Source organism: Nomascus leucogenys, chromosome 12 (genome assembly GCF_006542625.1).
Source record: "Nomascus leucogenys isolate Asia chromosome 12, Asia_NLE_v1, whole genome shotgun sequence".
In the NCBI taxonomy this organism is placed as follows: Eukaryota; Metazoa; Chordata; class Mammalia; order Primates; family Hylobatidae; genus Nomascus; species Nomascus leucogenys.
This window is the reverse complement of record NC_044392.1, coordinates 11,581,898-11,603,879: the sequence shown is the minus strand read 5'-3', so window position 1 is coordinate 11,603,879 and position 21,982 is coordinate 11,581,898. Positions and strand designations below refer to the sequence as shown.

The 21,982-nt window shown below is 44.7% G+C and overlaps 1 protein-coding gene across 2 annotated transcripts; it reads right to left on the bottom strand.

Moving 5' to 3' along the window:
• Positions 1 to 2,586: 2,586 nt before the first annotated feature.
• On the bottom strand, positions 2,587 to 21,312 carry PPIH (peptidylprolyl isomerase H). Of its 2 annotated transcripts, XM_030823619.1 has the most exons (10): positions 21,168 to 21,312; positions 20,777 to 20,841; positions 20,434 to 20,457; positions 20,119 to 20,163; positions 18,784 to 18,826; positions 14,418 to 14,510; positions 13,306 to 13,393; positions 12,786 to 12,826; positions 11,931 to 12,018; positions 2,587 to 2,762 (listed from the first exon to the last, which is right to left on the bottom strand). In XM_030823619.1, exons 1-9 carry the CDS (start codon positions 21,231 to 21,233, stop codon positions 11,950 to 11,952), a joined length of 534 nt encoding a protein of 177 aa, XP_030679479.1. In that variant the 5' UTR covers positions 21,234 to 21,312; the 3' UTR covers positions 2,587 to 2,762; positions 11,931 to 11,949. The 2 variants fall into 2 exon arrangements, with proteins under 2 accessions (XP_030679479.1, XP_030679480.1); XM_030823620.1 differs by lacking the exon at positions 11,931 to 12,018 and having other exon boundaries at positions 21,168 to 21,253.
• Positions 21,313 to 21,982: the final 670 nt, after the last annotated feature.

Below are 21,982 nucleotides of genomic sequence, written 5' to 3'. Positions count from 1 at the left end.
GGGCATGGTGGCATGTGCCTGTAATCCCAGCTACTCGGTAGTCTGAGGAGGGAGAATCGCTTGAACCTGGGAGGCGGAGGTTACAGTGAGCTGAGATTGTGCCACTGCACTCTAGCCTGGGTGACAGAGTGAAACTATGTCTCAAAAAATAATTTCTTGTGGCCACCTCTCTACAAGCCCCAATAGTTCATGGCTGTTCTAAAGTGGGAGAGCGCCACTCCAGAGCTTTACTAGTCTCCCTGCCATCCTGGGAGCTCACACCACCCAGCTGTCCGTGGTGACCACAGTACAGACAACTCCAGTGCCTGCCTTTAAGTGATGTGATGGGCAAGGGATTCATCCCAAGAACTTCTCTGCAAAATAACTTTTACCTGGTACCCCCATCTCTAACAGACTGTGGCCTAAGAACACAGTTCCGTCTTCCTAGAAAGCCCTCACCACCTTGTTGATCTGGCAAATTAAAGCCTGTCAATACTTACCTCAAGCGTCACCTCTTCCAAGAAGCCTTTTTCCCCTTTTTTCCCCTCTTCCTCTCATACCACTATCATTCATGCAACAAATACTTAATTCAGCATCTATTAGATTCCAGAAGCTTACTTCTTCCAGGTGTTGGGGACACAGCAGCTAAAAACAAAACAAAACAAAAAAAAGGTGGGGCGTGGTGGCTCACGCCTCTAATCCCAACACTTTGGGAGGCTGAGGCAGGCGGATCATGAGGTCAGGATATTGAGACCATCCTGGCTAACACAGTGAAACCCCATCTCTACTAAAAATACAAAAAATTAGCCGGGCACGGGGGCATGTGCCTGTAGTCCCAGCTACTCGGGAGGCTGAAGCAGGAGAATCGCTTGAACCTGGGAGGTGGAGGTTGTAGTGAGCCAAGATCGCGCCATTGCACTGCAGCCTGGGTGAGAGTGAGATTCCGTCTCGCAACAAAAAACAAAAAAACCCCAAATGTCCTGCCTTGCCTTCATACAGGCTCACATTCTAATACCACCGTGCACTGAAACTGTCCCTGTCTCCTATCACAAGCATGAGCCACATCTTACCTAGCTCCAGGGCCTAGGACAAAGACTGGCATAGAATGTAGGTGCCAGATGTAACAGTGCAGCTGACCAGCCCATCGCAAGGTCAGCTCCGGATCACAGCTGTTCATCCTCCTTCCTATCTCTTTACAGTCCCACCCTATATAGTTAGTTAAAAATCTCTCCTCCTCTAGATGACAGTCCTTTCTCTACAATGTCCTCTGAAGTATGTTTCCTTGGCTAGAGAGTTGCAAATGTCTGTACTGTAGGGCCCTTATCACCATCTCTTGTCATCTGATACACTGAAACAACACTTTTAACCAAGTTCTATTGTCATAGAATTCAGCTGTTTGCTACCTTTGCTCTTGCAGTATCTTGCAGCCAGTAGTTAAGAGGCATCCCCATCCACAAGACAGAAGAAAGTGAGAATGAGAGCAAACAGAAAGTGCCTCATGAAAGAAACATCAGGGAACTTTCTTCTTTGCCTCTTCAAAATAGATGGGGTCTCACTCTGTCACCCAGGCTGGAGTGCAGTGGCATGATCATTGAAGCTCACTGCAACATCAAACACCTAGGCTCAAGGATCCTCCTGCCTCAGCCTCCTAAGCAGTTAGGACTACAGGTACGTGCCACCATACTCAGCTAATTTTTTTGTTGTTGTTGTTTGTTTGTTTTGTAGAGACAAGGTCTTGGTATGTTGCCCAGGCAGATCTGAACTTCTGTGCGCTGAAGTGATTCTCCCACCTCAGGCTTCTGAGTAGCTGGGATTATAGGCAGGAGCTACAGCACCCAGCTCAGTGAGATCTTTATATGTTGAGCTGTTTCCTTTCAAAACTAACATTTTCTTTTTTTGAGACAGTCTCACTCTGTCACCCAGGCTGGAGTGCAGTGGCGCGATCTCGGCTCACTGCAACCTCCGCCTCCCAGGTTCAAGCGATTCTTGTGCCTCAGCCACCAGAGTAGCTGGGATTACAGGTACGTGCCCCAAGCCCAGCTAATTTTTTTATTTTTAGTAGGGATGGGGTTTCACCATCTTGGCCAGGCTGGTCTTGAACTCTTGGCCTCAAGTGAACTGTCCACCTTGGCCTCCGAAAGTGCTGGGATTACAGGTGTGAGCCACGGCACCCGGTCCCAAAACTAACATTTTCTAAGGTATTGTTGCTGTTTACTACAAATTACCTTCATATCCACTCTTATTTGACTCTTTCAAGGATGCTCTGAGGTAAGTAGACAGGTCAAGTTAGTGACCCTTTCCCCATGGGCTCAATCCAGAACTAACCAAATTGATCCTTCTGGGAACATCCTTGGAATAAGTAGAGCTGTAAAGTCCTGGGGCTATGCCTTCTTTGTCCATCAGCTGTAACCTAAGAGAGTTAGGTTTGCTACAACTGCCTGCAAGTCAAGAGGCATCAACTATACACAGCAAAAGCTTGGCTCTGGTCCATGCTGGCCTCTGAGGAGTGCCAGTCCTCTTAGCTGAAGCTGAGGTGTGAGGAGACAGGGCTATTACAACTATTTAAAAACAACACACAAACAAACAAAACCAAAAGAAAAAAAAACATACACATATAAAAAAAACTTTATTTACAGTCGAAAACTTAAAGACAATCTTGGATTCTGAATCTCTGACACTTCCATGGTCTCTTGATCAAATGGGGCAGCAGCAGGCAGGGAAGCAAACACAGGGGCCAGTCCAGATTATCTTACTCAAGAACACCACCAAGAAGAAGGGAAGGCCTACAATGGCAGAGACATGGAGGTCAGTGTGGGATGGGGAGGTAAGCACCTCAGAGGAGCTGGAAGAGGACATCCCATATGAGACAATGCTCCCAGCTATTCTCTCTCTCTCTCTTTTTTTTTTTTTTGAGACAGAGTCCCATTCTGTTGCCCAGGCTGGAGTGCAGTGGCGCGATCTCCGCTCACTGCAACCTCTGCCTCCCGGGTTCAAGCAATTCTCCTGCTTCAACCTCCCGAGTAGCTGGGAATACAGGCGCCTGCCACCACACCCAGCTAATTTTTGTATTTTTAGTAGAGATGGGGTCTCACCATATTGACCAGGCTGGTCTTGAACTCCCGACCTTGTGATCTCCCTGCCTCGGCCTCCCAAAGTGCTGGGATTACAGGCATGAGCCACCGTGCCCGGCCACTCCCAGCTATTCTCTATACTCCTAATCCTCTTTTCCCAAAAGGGTAGAATAGGTCAGATTCTCACCATAGGTCAGACCTTTGGGTCCCCAGAGCAAAGTTGGGCAGTAAATTACAAAAGAACCAGGAAGAAAGCAACCAGCATTTATGGTCAAGCATACTATCTCATTTATTTGCCCTTCACAACTCCATGCATTATATATTATCTAATTATGCAAAGGAGTAGGGTCCCAGGGGGTTTCATGGCTTGACTAAAGTCACAGAATTAGACAGTGATGAGGCTTCCTGGTCTACCTGGCTCCAAAGCCTTTGTCCTTTTTGTCAGACTCTGATGGCTCTCTGTGGAGGTCCAGAACAAAAAGCAATCCTTTTTCCTTGCAGGTTTCGGTCCCAGAGGTAAAGAGAAAGGGAAGTCCACACTCTGGGTTTATGACCTTGAAGTCGAGCAAGCTATACTAAGAGAAGTATATTTTTATCTGAGTAAGTACACTCAGACACTATTGTCCCCCTCCTCCTGCCATTCCTCAAACATGCCACACCTTGCCCCAGTGGACAATGAGTACTGGCATCGTACTGCAGGCACAGACTGAAGTTTAACTGTGGGCCCTCAAGCAAAATGTATGAAAATGTATAAATGTACTTTGTAAGCTGCATGGTGTGCCAGGACCTAAGCTCTGTCATACCAGGCACTATGTTAGTCAGCATGATCCTTGCTTCAACAAGTTCTCAGTCCAGAGAAAAACAGACTGACACATTTGTGATACAGTATATTAAATGCCACAACGGAGAGATGAACCAAGTGCTGTGGGAGCACCCACTGTCTGGGCTTAGACCTGGAAGAGGAGGTGGAGAGATCAGCAATGGATTCACAACTGATGTTAGCCACAGCTGTGGGCAGGCTCCTGGGAGGTGCTGGGAGGATTTAGGATTAGTTAACACTACATATAAACAGTACGTATTTCTATTACAACACACATGTTCAAGGTAGAAAATTCAAGCTTAAATAAGCCAACTGAAAAGTCTCTTTGCTATCTCTACTCTGCAGAAGTATTATCAACAGTCTGCTATAGATCACTGCAGAGATTCCTGAAAGTCATTCAAAATAAACAGTAACATGCTTACGTAAATTACTACATCTTGACTGTCACTTAACTTACCTTAGAAATCTTGCCAACACATCCAGATCTACCTCTATTTTGTTAAGGCTGTATAGTATTCCACTGAAGAGAATGGAACCTCTCTGTGTGTAAGACTTGGCTGCAATGCAAGCAGCTTTGCCTTTGTACTGGACTGGAATGGACTGGAGCCAGACATTCTCTCCACCCCTGGCCTTTTCAGCTGGCAGAGCTTCTGAGTTTCAGGACAGGGAACAATCAGTGTCACATGCCCAGCAGGCACATAAATATTTGCTGCCAAATCTCCAGTGCTCCCCAGACCCATATTTTCATGTAAAACCTCTTTTCTCTTGCCTGGACTACACTGCAGTGTACTCCTCACTGGCCTCCAGCCCATCCTCCACAATGCTGCCAGAATCATCTTCTGAACATGAAAATTCATCTACAGTATTCTGCTGAAAATCCTTCAGTGGTTCGTATCGGCCTGATTCTTTTTTGGAGGGTCAGTGCCCCTTTTGAGAATCTCAGGAGCACAATGGACTCCTTCCCCAAAAGGGAAAAATTACTTCATGCCTGAAAGTCAGCCCCTGCCCTCAGAATAACATATGAACTGCTAAGCTTGGCACTGGCTTTCACTACTGGCCCTGGCCTCTCTCCAGCCTTCTCACCGTTTGCTTTTCATATCTTCCTGCTTCAGTCATATTGAATTATTTGCAGCTTCCTCTACACTTCCTGCTGTTTCCTGCCTTTGTGACTTTGCATAGGCTGTTCCCTCTGCCTGGAATGCCCTGCCCAGTTTTAGCCACCTGACAAGTTATATTCTTTCTTGTACTAAACTGAAGCATCATCTCTTCTGTAGTCTACTCAACCACTCCGGGAAGATCCGGGCATTTATGCTTTCCTCACCTCGTTCTAAAACCTCCAATACAGGGCTTTATTGTACTGTAATTGTCAGTTCTCCCAAGAGACTGAGTTCCTTGAAGGATGGAACTGACTTTTCAAATCTGTAGCCTCATATGCAGCATGGGACCTATCTTAATTCATCAGCGCTTAGTTATGGAATGAACAGAGGACCAGCCCAACTGCCACCAACACATCTTTCCTAATCTTCCCCTACGGGAATGTCTCGCATCTACAGGTAATTCCAGAATGACACACAGTGTTTCCTAAACCTTAGTCATTGAAATAGCACGTTCACAACTGTTACAATATCTGTCATCCACAGGTACAATTTATTTTTTAAGCTAATCACTATTTGAACTTCAATATTGCCTCACTGTAAGCTGTAATAACTGTAAAATGATGTATTGTGCTAATTCTGTATTTTTCCTAAGATCCAAATATTAAAATAAAAGACAGTCACCCCAGCACTAACTAAAGTAGTGTTTCCCACACTTTTCTATTAAGAAGCATGTGAGATACTTGTTACAAACATAACATCCTGGTCCCACCCCAAAGCCACTCAATCAAATACTCCAGGGAAGGGATCTAGGAATTCGTAGGTTTAACAAGTGCCCCAAAATGATTATTATCTGTTGAATTAAGGAAAGCTCTCTGCCACTTGGTACTGGTACCAGGTTTGAGGATCACAGGGAAGGGGGTAGCATATCAGACTAGCAGAGTTGCCAGAACTTGGGCTTTCAAAAGAGAAATATACCCTCTCCCATGTATATGTAAGTAGCAAACAACCCATTCAGACTACAGCAGGAGAATCCTGAGGGTAGAGGTTCATTTATGCTATACATAACCAAATTCATCATAAAAAGTTTTCCAAGGGCTTGCAACGGTGGTTCATGCCTGTATTTCCAACACTTTGGGAGGCTGAGGTGGGAAGATCGCTTGAAGCCAGGAGTTTGAGACCGGCCTGGACAACATGGTGAAACCCCATCTTTAAAAAGTTAGCTGGGTGTGGTGCTGCACGCCTATAATCCCACCTACTAAGGAGGCTGAGGTGGGAGGATCACTTGAGCCAGGGAGGTCGAGGCTGCAGTGAGCTGTGACTGCGCCACTGCACTCCAGCCTGGGTGACAGAGTAAGAAACTGTCTAAAAAAAAAAAAAAATCTCCCAGAACTCACTGAGATAAAACCAAGGTTTCTATAACTAAAGTTGTACAGACCAGGCTTGGTGGCTCACACCTGTAATCCCAGCACTTTGGGAAGTCAAGGCGGGCAGATCACATGAGGTCAGGAGTTTGAGACAAGCCTGGCTAACATGGTGAAATCTTGTCTCTACTAAAAATACAAAAAAATTAGCCAGGCGTGGTGGTGCATGCCTGTGATCCCAGCTATTCGGGAGGCTGAGGCATGAGAATCGCTTGAACCTGGGAGGTGGAGGTTGCAGTGAGCCGAGATCGTGCCACTGCACTCCAGCCTGGGCGACAGAGTGAGATTCTGTCTTTAAAAAAAAAAAAAAAAAAATTGTACACAAAACTTCATTTTCACTAAAACCAAAGTCAGAACCTAGGAAGGGAAAACACAAAGGTTCTGGAAAGAAGTGCTCCATACGGAGGTAGAATTGATCAAGTGACCCATCTTCTATCTCCTTCTTAGCTGTTTCACTGCATATGCCCAGTGCCTGGGCACAAGGCCTCAAATGCAGGATTAGGTGATATCTTGATGTGAATGCAATGGATTCCTGCTGGACTAGTGCCACCAAGAGAGTACTTCCTCTTGGTCTTTTTTTTTTGGAATATGGCAAGTTCTCAATTAAAAGATAGACTCTTATCCCCTATTGACTTGCCTCTCAAAAGTCTGCATCAGCATCACCTGAGAGCTGATTAGAAATGCAAAATCTCAGTCCCCATCCAAACCCACTGAGTCAGAACCACTGTTTTACAACAAATCTCCTGGAGATCCATATGCGCATTAAAGTATAAGAAATACTGCCTGGCCGGGCGCGGTGGCTCATGCCTGTAATCCCAGCACTTTGGGAGTCCGAGGTGGATGGATCATGAATTCAGGAGTTCGAGACCAGCCTGGCCAAGATGGTGAAACCCCGTCTCTACTAAAAAAATACAAAAATTAGCCAGGTGCGGTGGTGGGCACCTGTAATCCCAGCTACTCAGGAGGCTGAGGCAGGAGAATTGCTTGAACCTGGGAGGCAGAGTCTGCAGTGAGCCGAGATCACGCCACTGCACACTAGCCTGGGCGACAGAGCAAGACTCTATCTCAAAAAAAAAAAAAAAATACTGCCCAATAGGGCTTAAAAATACCACTTCCCTCCCCTCCAGACCCCTGCTCCCTGGGAAATTCATCTCCTCTTTCATTAATTTTTCTCAAATCACATTATTCAGAAACCCAAAATGGGGTGCCCATCTGTGGAACCCCTTTACATTAGACTGCCACCCAGATTTCCTAACACTTTAAAACCTATGATGGGGATTTTTGGTAAAGTGAGATGCGATAATTCAAGTAAAGTTCTTAGCTCATTATTTGGGCACAGGAAGAATTCAATGAAGGATAACTGCTTTAATTATAGTACCCTTAAGTATTAGCTACGAGATTCAGTTCTAAGCAAGCCAGGGCGAGTAGATTGAGAGGCTTACATTTAAAAGAGCTCACTGTCCAGTACAGTAGCCACTAGCTACAACTGGCTCTTTATATTTATTATTTTTTTTATTTACTTATTTATTTTTGAGACAGGGTCTCGCTCTGTCGCCCAGGCTAGAGTGCAATGGCAGTCTTGGCTCACTGCAACCTCTGCCTTTCGGGTTCAAGAGATTCTCGTTCCTTTGCCTCTAGCTGGGACTACAGGCGTGCGTCATCACGCCCGGCTAATTTTTGTATTTTTAGTAGAGATGGGTTTTACCATGTCGGCGAGGCTGGTCTCGAACTCCTGGCCTCAAGCGATCCACTCACCTCAGCCTCCCAAAGTGCTAGGATTATAGGTGTGAGCCACCACATCCAGCCTAATTTAAATTTAATAAATTACAGCTTAGTTCTGTCAATAAAAAAAATAAATAGGCTGGAATGTTGGCTCACGCCTATAATCCCAGCACTTTGGGAGGCCAAGATGAGCAGATTAGCTGGTCTCAGGAGTTCAAGACCAGCATAGCTAACATGATGAAACCCCGTCTCTACTAAAAATACAAAAAATAGCCAGGCACGGCAGCGTGCGCATGTAATCCCAGCTACTCAGGAGGCTGAGGCAGGAGAATTGCTTGAACCCGGGAGGTAGAGTTTGCAGTGGGCCAAGATGGCGCCACTGCACTACAGCCTGGGCGACAGAGCGAGACTCCATCTCAAAAAAATAAAAAATAAATAAATAAATAAAAAGTAAAAAGTTAACAGTTTAGTCTCTCAGTTGCACCAGCCACATTTTAAGTGTTCCGTTGTCACATGGGGCTGGTAGCAACCATACTGGACCTCCCAAATCTAGAATTTTTCCATCATCACAGCCTATGGACAGTCCTGGTCTAGCGGGCCTGTGGAATGTACAATGGCCACCTGAGGAATGCGTTCTGCTTGGGTTGCAGGCTGAGAAGAAGGGCTTTCTTGGAGGCAAAAGTTCATATAACTTTTGCTAACAGTGGGGGAGAGTGGGGAGGGTTGATGATCCCCACCCTCAGAAATAAAACCTCAACAAGGACTTCCAGTAACTTTATGTAAAAGACTCAGAAGGATACAGAAAAGAGGCCCCAACATTAAGAATTTCTAAACTTTATTCTTTTTGTTATCGTCTCTCCTCTGGTAGTGATCAGTGGTCAGTCTTTGGAAAGAAAGGACCTATGAACTCAACTTTAGTTATAGCAAAGAAATGAGTAGGAGAGGGAGGGAATGGCCAGCAGCCATTGAAGAGGGAGAGCAGGCTGGGCCCAAGGGGGACCCAGTATTGGCAGAAAGGAAAGCTCAGGGTGTCAAGTGGGCCTGAGAAGGGATCATCTGGCTGAACAAGAGAGGTCCACATGCAGCTCTCAGCACACACTTGTGCATTCCAGCCTCAGCATTTGCTCACACCAGTTCCCTGCCTAAAATGCCTGACATTCTCCCTCTCTACTTAACTCATGTAATAAATTTTTACTGAATGCCTGTAAGTGCCAGATACTCTGAACAGAGTTGGTCACAGATAAAGGTGTGTTGTAGAGTCATTAAAATGGTCAAGTATTTGACTGGATCTCCATTTGGAAAAAAAGACAAGAAAAAGTCCTATCTTAACACTATACAGAAAAATTAATTATAGATGGTTTTATGAATATACAAATAAGACTTTAAAAATACTAGAAAAATGATCTTAGTTCCACCATATAAAAAGAAACACTAGAAAAAACACGGAAAACATTGTGATCTGAGGTAGTAAAGACCTTAAATGAGACAAAACCGAAAAGCAGTGAAAGACTGACAATTTGGACTTCATCAAAATTTAGAACTTCTCTTTAAAAAAGAATATCACCAAACTTAAGCAACACAATACTAATTTTTTTATTAAAATATATTCTGAAGAAAACAATTACAACATATAAAATTAAGAACTAATGCTCAGCTTGGGGCAGTGGCTCAGGCCTGTAATCCTAGCACTTTAGGAGGCCAAGGTGGGCAGACCACTTGAGGTCAGGAGTTCGGGACCAGCCTGGCCAACATGGTGAAACCCCATCTCTACCAAGAAATATAAAAATTAGCTGGGCATGGTGGCACGTACCTGTAGTCCTAGCTACTTATAGCTATTGTATAAGGTAATCTTATACAATATTTTTAATACGTTTGTGCATGAAACAAATTTTTGACTATGATCCATCACATGAGGTCAGGTGTGGAATTTTCCACTTCTAATGTCATGTTGGTGCTCAAAAAGTTTCATATTTTGGAGCGTTTGGGATTTCAGATTAGGGATGCTCAGCCTGCACTGCAGTTTCGGTTTTTCTTTTCCTTTTTTTTTTTTTGAGATGGGGTCTCACTCTGTCACCCAGGCCGGAGTACAGTGGTATGATCATAGCTTACTGCAGCCTCAAACTCCTGGGCTCAAGTAATCCGCCCATGTCAGCCTCCTGAGTAGCTGGGACTACAGGCTTGCACCACCACACCTGGCTAATTTTTTTTTTTTTTTTTTTTGAAAGGCAGGGTCTCAGCAGGTTGCCCAGGCTGGTCTCGAACTCCTGAGCTCAAGCTATCTGCCCTCCTTGGCCTCCCAAAGTGCTGGGATTACAGGAGTGAGCCACTGTGCCAGGCTGTTTTCATTTTTTTAATACAAGGTGGTTTTACATGAACTAAGAAGGAAAAGTTTTCAAGACATATTTTTTAGAACATGAAAAATATAGTATGATTTCATTTGGGAAAAAGAAAACCTCCCAAATGGGCAAGGCAAAGGCCCTGATGGACATACATCAAACTAATAAGGAAGTGACCTCTGGAAAGGGGAGTGGAATTGTGGGTGGGTATTGTCAAGAGGGGCTTTCTCTTTATCTGTTTGATGTGAAAGTTTTCACAATGAGAGTGTATTGTTACTTGTGTAAACAAAGTGAAATGAAATATGGGAACCTTGATTGGATCACCTTTTCTTAAGCTACAAAAGTTACTTTTGGGACAATTGGGGAGGTCTGAAAATGTACTATATATTAGATAACATTGTGGTTACGTAGGATGTTCTTATTTTTAGGAGTTCCTTGCAGAAATACTTAGGGGTAAAGTGTCAAGAAGTCTGCAACTTTCAAATGGGAAAGAAAAGAAGAAAGGGTAAAGGAAGGAAGATGGGAAGAAAGATAGGAAGGAAAGGATGGAGGGAGGGAAGAGGAGCAGGAAGGGAGGAGGAGAGGCGATGGAAATGGGTGAGGAGACAAGAAGGGAAAGCAAAAAACAATTGTTAAGGCAAAGCAATAAAACAAGAATGTTAATCACTGGTGAATCTAAGTGAAGATATATGGGTGTTCAAGGTATTATCTTCTAACTTTTTTGCAGGTTTGAAAATAAAAAAAAAAAAAAGAAAAACAAAACATCACTACCCCTCACCTGGCTGGAAGTGATGGATTTCTCCCTTGTACTCTTCTCACACTTGGCAATGTCACTCATGTTACTAGTGATCACCTCTCGGAATGTCTTACTTTCCATGAGCTCCTGAAAGGAGACATCTTTCAATTCTTTGTCCCCCTCTCTACAGCTAGTATGCTGCCCAGCGCAGAGCAGGCAGTGGTAATTACGGGTAAGAAATGAGTCCTTGTAGGCTGGAAGATGCAAGGCATTCACCTATGAGGCCAGCAAATACGAAGTCAAGGCCTGGAATTGCAGCATCAGTTCTGATGAGAAGCATGACAGGTGTGTCTCCTGGCTGCCTGGCCTGGTCCCAGCAGAGAGTTACTCAGGCCTGGAGCCAGGTCTTTCTAGGGGGACTACTGAATGGAACTGTAGTCTGAGAGTGCTGTTACAAACTGCCTGAGTAGTTTTCACATTGATACTTTGTACATTACAAAGTGATAGAAAAGTAAAGTGCTCCTACAACCCTTTCTGATTTTTACAGTGACTCTGAGAGATAGGTATTACAGTATTTCCATTTGACAGATGAGGAAACGTGCTCAGAGAAGGAAAGTGACCACTCCAAGGCCACACACAGAGGAAATGGGCTCAATCTCATGTCTTCAAGACTAAAGTTCTTTCCAGTAGACCATGCTACCTTCTCTGAGGTCTGACTCCTAACCCAATAGGAGAAAGACACACTTACCTGATTCCGTCTGTCTGGACTACATCTCCCCACACTGCGAGATCACCACAGGTAGCTTGGGCTTATTGTTAGGGCCTGTGGGAACATTCTAGGAAAAAAAGCACAGTGGAGATTCATCCAGTCAGGCACTTCCTCATTCCCTTATCAAACTTTTACGGATGCCTGCCAGCCCTGTGCTAAGGACTCAGCACTCAGAAACAGTCCATGTCCTGGCAGACAGGTAAAGCATATAATATCTATCAAAGAGAAAATGCAAAACACTTAGAAAACATCAAACTTATGATAACATAAGAAAAAGTTATAAGAGAGAGTTGGATAAGGGTTAGATGGGCAGCTAAACTGGGGCTTAAAGAGGTCAGGGAAGGATTCACAAAAGAGGGGTATTTGAACTGTGCCTAGAGGGATGAATGGGATTCCATCAGGAGGGAAGGAAAGAAGAGCATTCCAGCTAGAGGAAACTGTGTGGGCAAAGGCTCAGGGGCAGGAAAGAGCAAGCGGCAGGGACGTGTATGGCAGATTTAGAGAGGAGCTAGTAGCCTGATGTGACTGGAACATGGAAGAGGCAGTGGCAGGAGAAGGGGCCATGGAGAGGTAGACAGGGACTAATCATGAAGGACCTTGAACGCAATGCCAAGGAGTAGAATTTTATCAAGTAGGCAACAGGGTCCTCAGAGGCCAAACCTCAGTGTTGGCCAGACAGGCTAACTTATGTGGTTTCTCCTCCCTTTTCCTGAGGCAACGAAGACTGGGCCTAACAAACTGGAGCTCATTCCCCATTCTCTAGCTCCTGGACGCTAGTCAGACAGTACCAGACCAGAATGGCAGAGAAAAGAGAAAAATCAAATCAGTACTTACCTCAATCTTTCTCATCACTAGAAGTCCATCGATGATTTTTCCTGTAGGAAGAGTGTGAGCTGGACTTTATTCTTGTTTACATAGCATTTTCCAGCTTCCAAAGCCCATTCTTAGCTATTTTCTCATTAGACCCTCATACTAACTTTAGGAAATTAAGAAGCGGTAGAGGTGAAATGACTTGCTCAAGGTCATAGGTAATAAGTAGAGTTAGGGCTCAAACTTATACCTGAGTGACTCCAAAGTCTCACCGTATCATGCTGCCTCTATGGCATTTCTTTGGTGCTAGCAACTGGGTTTTCCCCCTAAGTGGTTCCATACTATATCAAATGGCCCTTTTGTCCTTCCCTCTAGTTCTCTAGCCACACATGTTCCCCACCTCCCCACCATTTCTGTTTTCTCTATTACCACCTAAGCAGTTACATGAGTTGAGCGTTCTTGATAAGAGTTTGAGAACTAACTCCTCTGGAGGTTCCATCCGGGGTGAATGGGGCCTGGACCATGGGACAGGAGTAGGGCTTACCAAACACCACATGCTTCCCATCCAGCCAATCGCACTTAGAGCAGGTGATAAAGAACTGACAGCCATTTGTACTTGGACCACTGTTCGCCTGATGGAAACCAAATATACCTGCAGTAAGTTTCCCTGGCCATGTTAGCTAAAGGGCAAGATTTCCAAAAGAGCTTGTAACACTGATTCCTCCATGGTTTTTTTCAGTAAATGTAACTTAGCACCTATTATGAGCTAGGGCCTAAGCTAGGATCCAAGGATACAGAGATGAACAGGATATGGCTCACTGCAGCCTCAAACTCTTGGACTCAAGCAATCCTCCCACCTCAGCCTCCCTAGTAGCTGGGACTACAGGTCTGTGTCACCACACCTGGCTAATTTTTTTTTTTTTTTTTTAAGTAGAGACTAAGTCTCACTATGTTGCCCAGATTGTTCAAACTCCTGACCTCAACCTCAAGCAATCCTCTTGCCTTGGCCTCCCCAAAGTGCTGGGATTACAGGTGTGAGCCACCATGCCCAGCTATGAATATGTCTTGAAAGCACAACTGTTTACATTCTGAGCAGTAGGGCTGAATGCCCAGACACAAATCCTGGTTCAGATTTTAGTTCCCCAGCCTGCTAGCCTGCTAGTGGGCCTTACCTACTGGTTTTCTTTTCTTTTGTTTGTTTGTTTTAAGATGGAGTTTCGCTCTTGTTGCCCAGGCTGGAGTGCAGTGGCGCGATCTCAGCTCACTGCAACCTCCCCATCCTGGGTTCAAGCGATTCTCCTGCCTCAGCCTCCCGAGTAGATGGGATTACAGGCACCCACCACCACACCTGGCTAATTTTTTGTATTTTTAGTAGAGACGGGGTTTCACCATGTTGGCCAGGCTGGTCTTGAACTGCTGACCTCAGGTTAGCCACCTGCCTCAGCCTCCCAAAGTGCTGGGATTACAGGCGTGAGCCAGTGTACCTACTGGTTTTCTCAGTCAAACCAGACTGAGAAAGGAGGTGGTAAAGGTGAATCCTGGGCCAAGCAAAAGAAGGAAAGCATTTGCTTCCATACCAAGAGACAGCACTGGGCCTCAAGAGGGGCCCAGAAACCAGCTGGCTATAACCCAAAACCTTGATTGGACTTCACTTACCATGGAAAGCAGGCCTGGAGCTGAGTGTCTAAGTTTAAAATTTTCATCGGCAAATGGCCCCCGGTAAATACTGGCGACTCCGGTACCATCTCCCTGAGCAGACAGAAGGGAAGTATTAGTGACTTGGAGTGTTGGGTCCCTGGAAACCAGAGAAAGAACACTGTCGCACCTAAAGCCTGACGTCTTTAAAGTCTACTCTTACCGTTGTTGGTCATCTTGGAAGCTGCACCTATTTGACCCCACCCTGCAATCAGAGCAAGCCTTACACAAGGTACCTACAGCCCACAAAGACTGGCTGGAGCATTTTATAGACTGGATAAAGCAGGTCACAGCTGGGCCTCTAGAAAGATCAATTAAGATGCAGACAAAGTAGGGAACAGCAACAAGGTGATCACATACTCAATCCTTGCCATTCCTGAAGACTCTCATGCCTTCAGTCACATAAAAGTACCCACTTAAGTGACTGCCACCCCATTCCCCTAAACTATCTAAGAGGGTGGGTGAGCTCTTGGCAGTCTGTATGTACAACATGATACCACCCTCCTAGTCATAGATGATTGATCCAGGGAAGGATGCCTAACTCACACTGGGCCAACTAGAGTTCCTTCTCTGGGAATCTGGAGGTGGGATAGATGCTCTCTTTGAGGCTAAATTTGTATCATGTAAACCTGAAAGCTGGATGTGACTACCATTTGCAAGGTGGGCTACAGAACAGAAAGAGAACACAACACAGATGTGTAGCGAGCACTAGAGAAATGGAGATAAAGAACTGCCTTGGTTCTCTATGGTTCTAGTTCCTAGTTCTATTTCTTCCTTTAGTTCCATGAAACACTCCCTTTATTATAAACTCCCAATTTCTGCTTAAACTAGCTTTATTTGCATTATCTCTTTGCTCTTCCAGCAACCTTGAGGAATAAGCATTATCATCTTCCCCATTTTTCATGTAAGGAAACTAAAGTCTGGGCAATAAAACAATTTGACCAAGGCCATATTTGCAGTGCCTTAAATAGAATCCCTGAATTTTAAAGGCAATATTGAGGAGTGCCAAAAAGACCAAGCTCTCCTCACCAGTTAGTAAAGAGAAAGAGTGCATGGGAGAAAGGGAAAACACTGACCCAGTGTAGAATCAAGGGTCCCTTTTTGGGAAAGAACAACCATTAATATAAGCCAGAGAATAAAGAAAAACTGTCCAAATTCAAACCTTTATTTGGCTAAATATTATCAAATAAAATCAAGTCTGTATATTAGAAAGACCTGGCCTGGTGCGGTGGCTCACACCTGTAATCCCATCACTTTGGGAGGCTGAGGCAGGTGGATCACCTGAGGTCAGGAGTTTGAGACCAGCCTGGCCAACATGGTGAGACCCCATCTCTACTAAAAATACAAAAATTAGCCAAGTGTGGTGGCGGCACCTGTAATCCCAGCTACTTGGGAGGCTGAGGCACAAGAACTGCTTGAACCCACCCGGGAGGTGGAGGTTGCAGTAAGCCAAGATCGCACCACTGCACCCCAGCCTGGGCGACAGAGCAAGACTCCATCTCAAAAAAAAAAACCAGAAGATGTGAATTTGAGTTCCAGATCTATCACTTAGAGCTGGGAAAGTCACTTCCTATCTGTGGGCCTCAATTTCCTCATCTATGAAGTGAGGATGAAATTACCTACTCTTTACGGTTATCATGAAGATTCAATTAGACAGCGTCTGTAGAAAGCACTGTGCAAACAATATAGCACTATATAAATAATCAAATAAGCTATGATGTCATTAACTAACTCCACATACATATTAATACAGAAGGAAGAGAGAAAACAAGTTCATCTCCAATTTCCCAGTGAACCTAAGGGACACATCAGTTACCGTGCCATTCTCCGTAATCACATTATCTATAGCTCTCCAGAAACAATAGGGAAAATTACAAAATTAATAATTTGGAGCAAACAATAGAAAGCAACTTATCTTCAACTATAGTGAATTGATCAAATAACTTGTCTGTTCATAGTGAAATATTAGGTGGCTATTAGAAAGCATGTTTTAGAAGATGTAAGGACAAGGGAAAATATGGACAATTATGAAGTACAAAAAAAGTAAAACAGGCCGGGCGCGGTGGCTCACGCTTGTAATCCCAGCACTTTGGGAGGCTCAGGCGGGCGGATCACGAGGTCAGGAGATCGAGACCACGGTGAAACCCCGTCTCTACTAAAAAAATACAAAAAAAAAAACTTAGCCGGGCGTGGTGGCGGGCGCCTGTAGTCCCAGCTACTCGGAGAGGCTGAGGCAGGAGAATGGCGTGAACCCGGGAGGCGGAGCTTGCAGTGAGCCGAGATCGCGCCACTGCACTCCAGCCTGGGTGACAGAGTGAGACTCTGTCTCAAAAAAAAAAAGTAAAACATATAGGTTAAGTCTGTTAAAAATTATATAAACACACATATACATACTAAGGTAAGACTGACAACTGTAAACCAAAATGCCAATAGTATATTGTGAGGTGAGATTGAGGGTAATTCATTTGGTGATTTATTTTCTTCTTTGCACTTTCCTTTTGCAACCAAAATAATAAATACTATTAAAACCAAAAATAAATGAACAAAACAAATATTCTTGGTCAAACTTTGGAAGGTCTCAAATTCTGATTTTTTTCTGACTCTTGCTTATTCCATTTTGCCTTCCCCAAGGAAGGTTCTAAGCAAGCTTTTTTTTTTTCCTTTAGACAAGGTCTCGCTCTGTCGCCCAGGCTGGAGTGCAGTCGCATGAACATGGCTCACTGCAGCCTTGAATTGACCTCCTGGGCTCAAGGGATCCTCCTACCTCAGCCTCCCAAGTACCTGGGACTACAGGCGCACACCACCAAAAATAAAAAAATAAAAATTAACTTTTTTTATTTTTGTAGAGACAGGGTCTTACTATGTTGCCAAGCTGGTCTCAAACTCCTGGGATCAGGCAATCCTCCCAGCATCCCAAGGTACTGGGATTACAGATGTGAGCCCTGCCAGCAATTGCTTTTAACTAGGCTGGCCTTCAGACTGAGCAACTATTGTCTAACCCCAGAGTTATCGACAAGTGATCAGATGTGCCTGGGGCAAAGACTAGTAAAAAGCTATTCCTCTCCTTGTAAGGCAATGGGGGAGCCTAGGGGAAAAAAAAGGAAAGAAGGCAGAGGACAGCTTCTTGGCCCTTCTTACCAGCTAACAAACCTCACTACCATTATTTGTTTCCAGGGGTTGGAAACAAATGCCTACAGGAGCAGGCAACATAAATAAGGGCAACAGTTGTAGAGACTGGTGAAATGGCAAAGATACACCATGTCCAAAGGGACCAGTTCCTTGATTCCAACCAATTGTCACTGTCACTGCCACTGTGAGAAATGCAGGCCCAGCATACCTCCACTTTCCATTTTTTAAAGAGAAAACAAAACTAGGATTTTTTGTGCCATTTCACAGTTATATAACACCATGCAGATGAAACAAAACATAGGTAAAAGCATAATTCAGCCTAAAACCTGCCACTCTGCAACCCTATATTGCATAGGAAAGGAAAGAGGTCTTAAAAACTCATGAGATCCAGACTAAATAAACACATAAAAGAGAACAAATGTCTCCCAGATCCAAGAAAATAGCAACACAACTAACCAAATGATATTAATAAGAGTAAAGAAAGACCATGCACAGAAGTAGGGAGTAAGGACAAAAGCAGGTTTAAGAAAGAAAAAAATGTAGTTTATCCCACGCCCTCCAAGGTTGGGGTGGGGAGGGAGGCTTCATATGGGGGACAAAAACAGTTTACTTACAAGAAAGTTATGGTTAGCAAAAAAGAACTATTTCACTGGGCTCTCCCAGAGAATAGAGCAAAATTCCTCCAGAACTATCTACCTCTCTTGCTCTGATTCCTTGCCCACAAATCAACTTCTTATGAAAAACTCAGCTTTCCAGGCACTGTGACACCAGAAGTAAAAGAGAAAATGAGACAAGCATTTAGCCCACTAGAAGGAGACTTACCTCCATTCAGAAAAAAACAAAAACAAAAACAAACCACAGCTGATTTCTGACTAAGTTTCATATGACTAATTAGTGTGAACCTATCATAGATCATCTATAGGTATTCTTAAAAAGTCCAATTTCTGGCTCAAAAAGGCTGAGATTTGGACCATGGAATTTAATGCCTCAATCAAAGTGCTAAAGTCTGTTATCTACAGTCAGTTGTGCCCAGCCACTTTCAAGAACTTGCCCATCACCATTCTCTCCAACACCCCCATCAAACCTGGCTATTGTTCTTAAGCCTTAAGACTGGGTGTCTGTAGTAAAAACAGCAATTGCAGCAATAACAACAAAAACTAAAACTATAGGTCTTTGATAGGAAAGGAATAGTACTTACATTAACAAAATCTCCACCCTGAATCATGAAATCCTTTATGACCCTGAAACAGAGAGCAAAGAATACTGAGAAGATTTTATGGTTTAGAAAAACATAGACTTTGTTATTATTGTATTAGATTAACATTGATTTCAAAATACACTCACTTTGGCTATTATAAAATCATTATTCTTAGCTGGGCACGGTAGCTCACGCCTGTAATCCCAGCAGTTTGGGAGGCCGAGGCAGGCAGATCACATGAGGCCAGGAGTTTGAGACCAGCCTGGCCAACATGGCAAAACCCTGTCTTTACTAAAAATACAAAAATTAGCCGAGCGTGGTGGCACATGCCTGTAGTCCTGGCCACTCGGGAGGCTGAGGCAGAAGAATTGCTTGAACCCAGGAGGCGGAGGTTGCAGTGAGCCAAGATCATGCCACTGCACTCTAGCCTGGGTGACAGAGTGGGACTCTGTCTCAAAAAACAAAACAAAACAAAACAAAAAAAACCGAAGATTATTCTTTTCCTGAATGATTAAGCTGAAAGGATAATTAACCATAAAAAAGGATTTTAGTTATAAATTAGGGCATGTTAGAGTTGATCGAGTGCATCATCTGGTACCTGAACAGTAACAAGAAGGGGCTAAAAGCTTACTTGCCAAAGCAAAAGGCAGATCAAGGGTTTGATGTAAATTTGGGGGAAAGAACTACAGAGAATTTATGTGAAATGTACTGCTACACATGTAAGGCTTAACAACTGTTAGCTATTACCCCTAGGGAGGGTCCTTAACCTTTCTTATCCTCAGTTTCCTCCTCTGTAGAATGCAGATCACACATACCACTTCACAGGAGTCTTACTGGGGATTACAGACCCACAGCTCTAAAGCTGTGATATAATTATGTGCTAACATTGTTACTAACCACAGTGAGGCCATGAGAAGGATTCTATATTGAAATGAGACTAAGTGTTGCCATACTCCACTCCCCAGGAAATACGATTATCCTTGGACAATCATATATGATCATTTTAGGAATTAGTTATAAATATCAACCAGCAGGATATATTATATGCACTTTAGGATTACAAGTGTACTTTTTAAAAAATCTGCATTTGCACAAACAAGTGCATGAAAAAGACAAGATATTGTAAAGATGAGTAGTTTTTGTTTTAAAGACCTAAGAAGTGGGAGAGTGTAAGTAGAATTAGAACATTTAATAAATCTTCAGTTGTTGAGTCCACAAAAACATTTCTTCTCAAGAAATGTAAGAATTACCCTCTGGTTTTATTTTCCTCTAAAGAGCCTAATCCCCCAGGAAATATTTCTGAAAGACTCCAGGATGGCTTGCCAAGAGCCTTACCTGTGGAAGGTGCTTCCTTTGTATCCTATTGGAACCCCATCTTTTCTACAACCAAAAAGAAAGAGACTTGGAGTGACAGCAGGTAGCACAAGGCCTTTCCAGTTTACCATGCACTGGAGCCAAAAGGACTCTCCTGAAGATGGTTGACAGACATAAAGAAGGCAAATAAACTAGGGACAGACCCTTGGGGCATTACCTTCTATCACTGTCACCAGCAATCATTCAAGGCCAGCAGGTGGTTCACCGATACCCTCACTGCAGCCCCAGAACACCCCTCTGGAGCAGGCAAAAAAGTCAAACACATCTGAAACTGACCTGAATTCTCCGGTGCAGAACTGCCTGAAAGGGACAAAAAATGAATGATTTAATCACTATGCCATCACAGTCGTGAGGGCCTCTAAATACGGGAAAGAATAAACACTGGAGCCAGCAAGTCCACCAATCGGCCAGCCAGACGTCCAGACACGCAGACACACAGATTAACAACGTAAATTAACACAGGAACAATCCAAACGGCAACCAGACAGTGCAATGCACGGAGGAATCAGATCTCAAGAGCAGTGAGCGGACGGACACAGGTAGACAGGTTATTTCAGGCGGCTGACTGGAGCCCGGCTTCTGCCTCAGCTAATCCGGCGGAGCTGGAGCACGTCCTTACCTAAAGTTCTCGGCCGTCTTAGGCACAACGTCTGCAAAGAGCTCGATCTTCATGCGGCCAACTTCCTGCAATCAGCGGGAGACTGTCAGAAGGCCCAGTCCAAGACCATAAGGGCTTCACGGGGCAGGAGGCATGATGGGCTGACCCACCACCCTGCCGCTCGGGATCTCCCACCTCCGCCTCCCTAACCGCCCAGTTCCTCCAGAAGCGGGGCGCTAGGATTGGGGAGACTCCTCCTCCTCCTTTCACCCCGCCCGGCAGGTCGGTAGGTTCGGGCGCAATTTCACTTTCTGGCTGGCTTCCCGAGTTCGCTCCCTCTCGGTGAGTTCTGCCTGCCTAGCCCCGAGCAGTTTTCCTTCGGCGCAGGTGTGGGCAGCCTCCTGGATCTCACCTGACCGCCAATGCTGACATCAAAGAACACCACGGGGTTAACAGGACTTGAATTTGCCACCGCCATGGCTCCGACCCGGAAGCAGAAGTCGGGAGCGTGGGATTCCGGCGAACCTAAAGCCCGGTCCGCGGATTTCGTCCGGGGAGCAGGCGCGGTAGACGTGGAGCGAGACCAGGCCCCGCCCCCGGAAGTTGTCGCGCCGTGCAGTGTGTGCTGAGGCTGCTGGGGTCTAGCTGGGAGACTGGCTGGCACTGGGGACGCGGGAGTGAGGAGGAGGAAAGCCTTGACGTCTTTTTGGTTAAGGTCAATGGTCACCCCACTGACGTGGCTGTACTAAGGGCAGTACAAGTTGATCTTGCTCTAGCTAGGACTTTTGGAGTAGGCAGTCGCCAGGGTCCTCCTTATCGGCCTCTGCACCGCCACACGTGCTGTCTGTCTTCTGCCCGCTAGTCTGTGAACACCGTGAAGGCAGGAACTCTGGTTTGTTCATCCTCAGCGTTTAGAACAGCTTGGCACGTAAAGGCTTGCTAAGTAAATATCCCTTCCTCCAAGTCAAGACAATAGATTATGTTTCAGTTCTGCCACAAGCTACCAGTTTTGTCATTTCCAATTCATTTCCCATAAAGCAACTAGAGTTTTTTATGTTTTATTTTTAAAATAACTCTTGTGCTTCCTATTTATTTTTAAAATAACTCCTGGCTTCCTATATTTAGAATAAAATCCAATTCCTTACATAAGAAGCCCTACAGTGTATTTATCTGGCTACCACCTACCTGACCTCATCTTGTACCACTTGCCCTTAGTTACTGTGACCT

Coding starts and splice junctions, on each gene's coding strand:
- PPIH (XM_030823619.1), bottom strand. CDS start 21,233: ATGGCGGTGGCAAATTCAAGTCCTGTTAACCCCGTGGTGTTCTTTGAT. Junction 20,458..20,776: donor AAGACGGCCGAGAACTTTAG/GTAAGGACGTGC, acceptor TGTCCCTTTCAG/GCAGTTCTGCACCGGAGAAT. Junction 18,827..20,118: donor AAAGGAAGCACCTTCCACAG/GTAAGGCTCTTG, acceptor TCTCTGTTTCAG/GGTCATAAAGGATTTCATGA.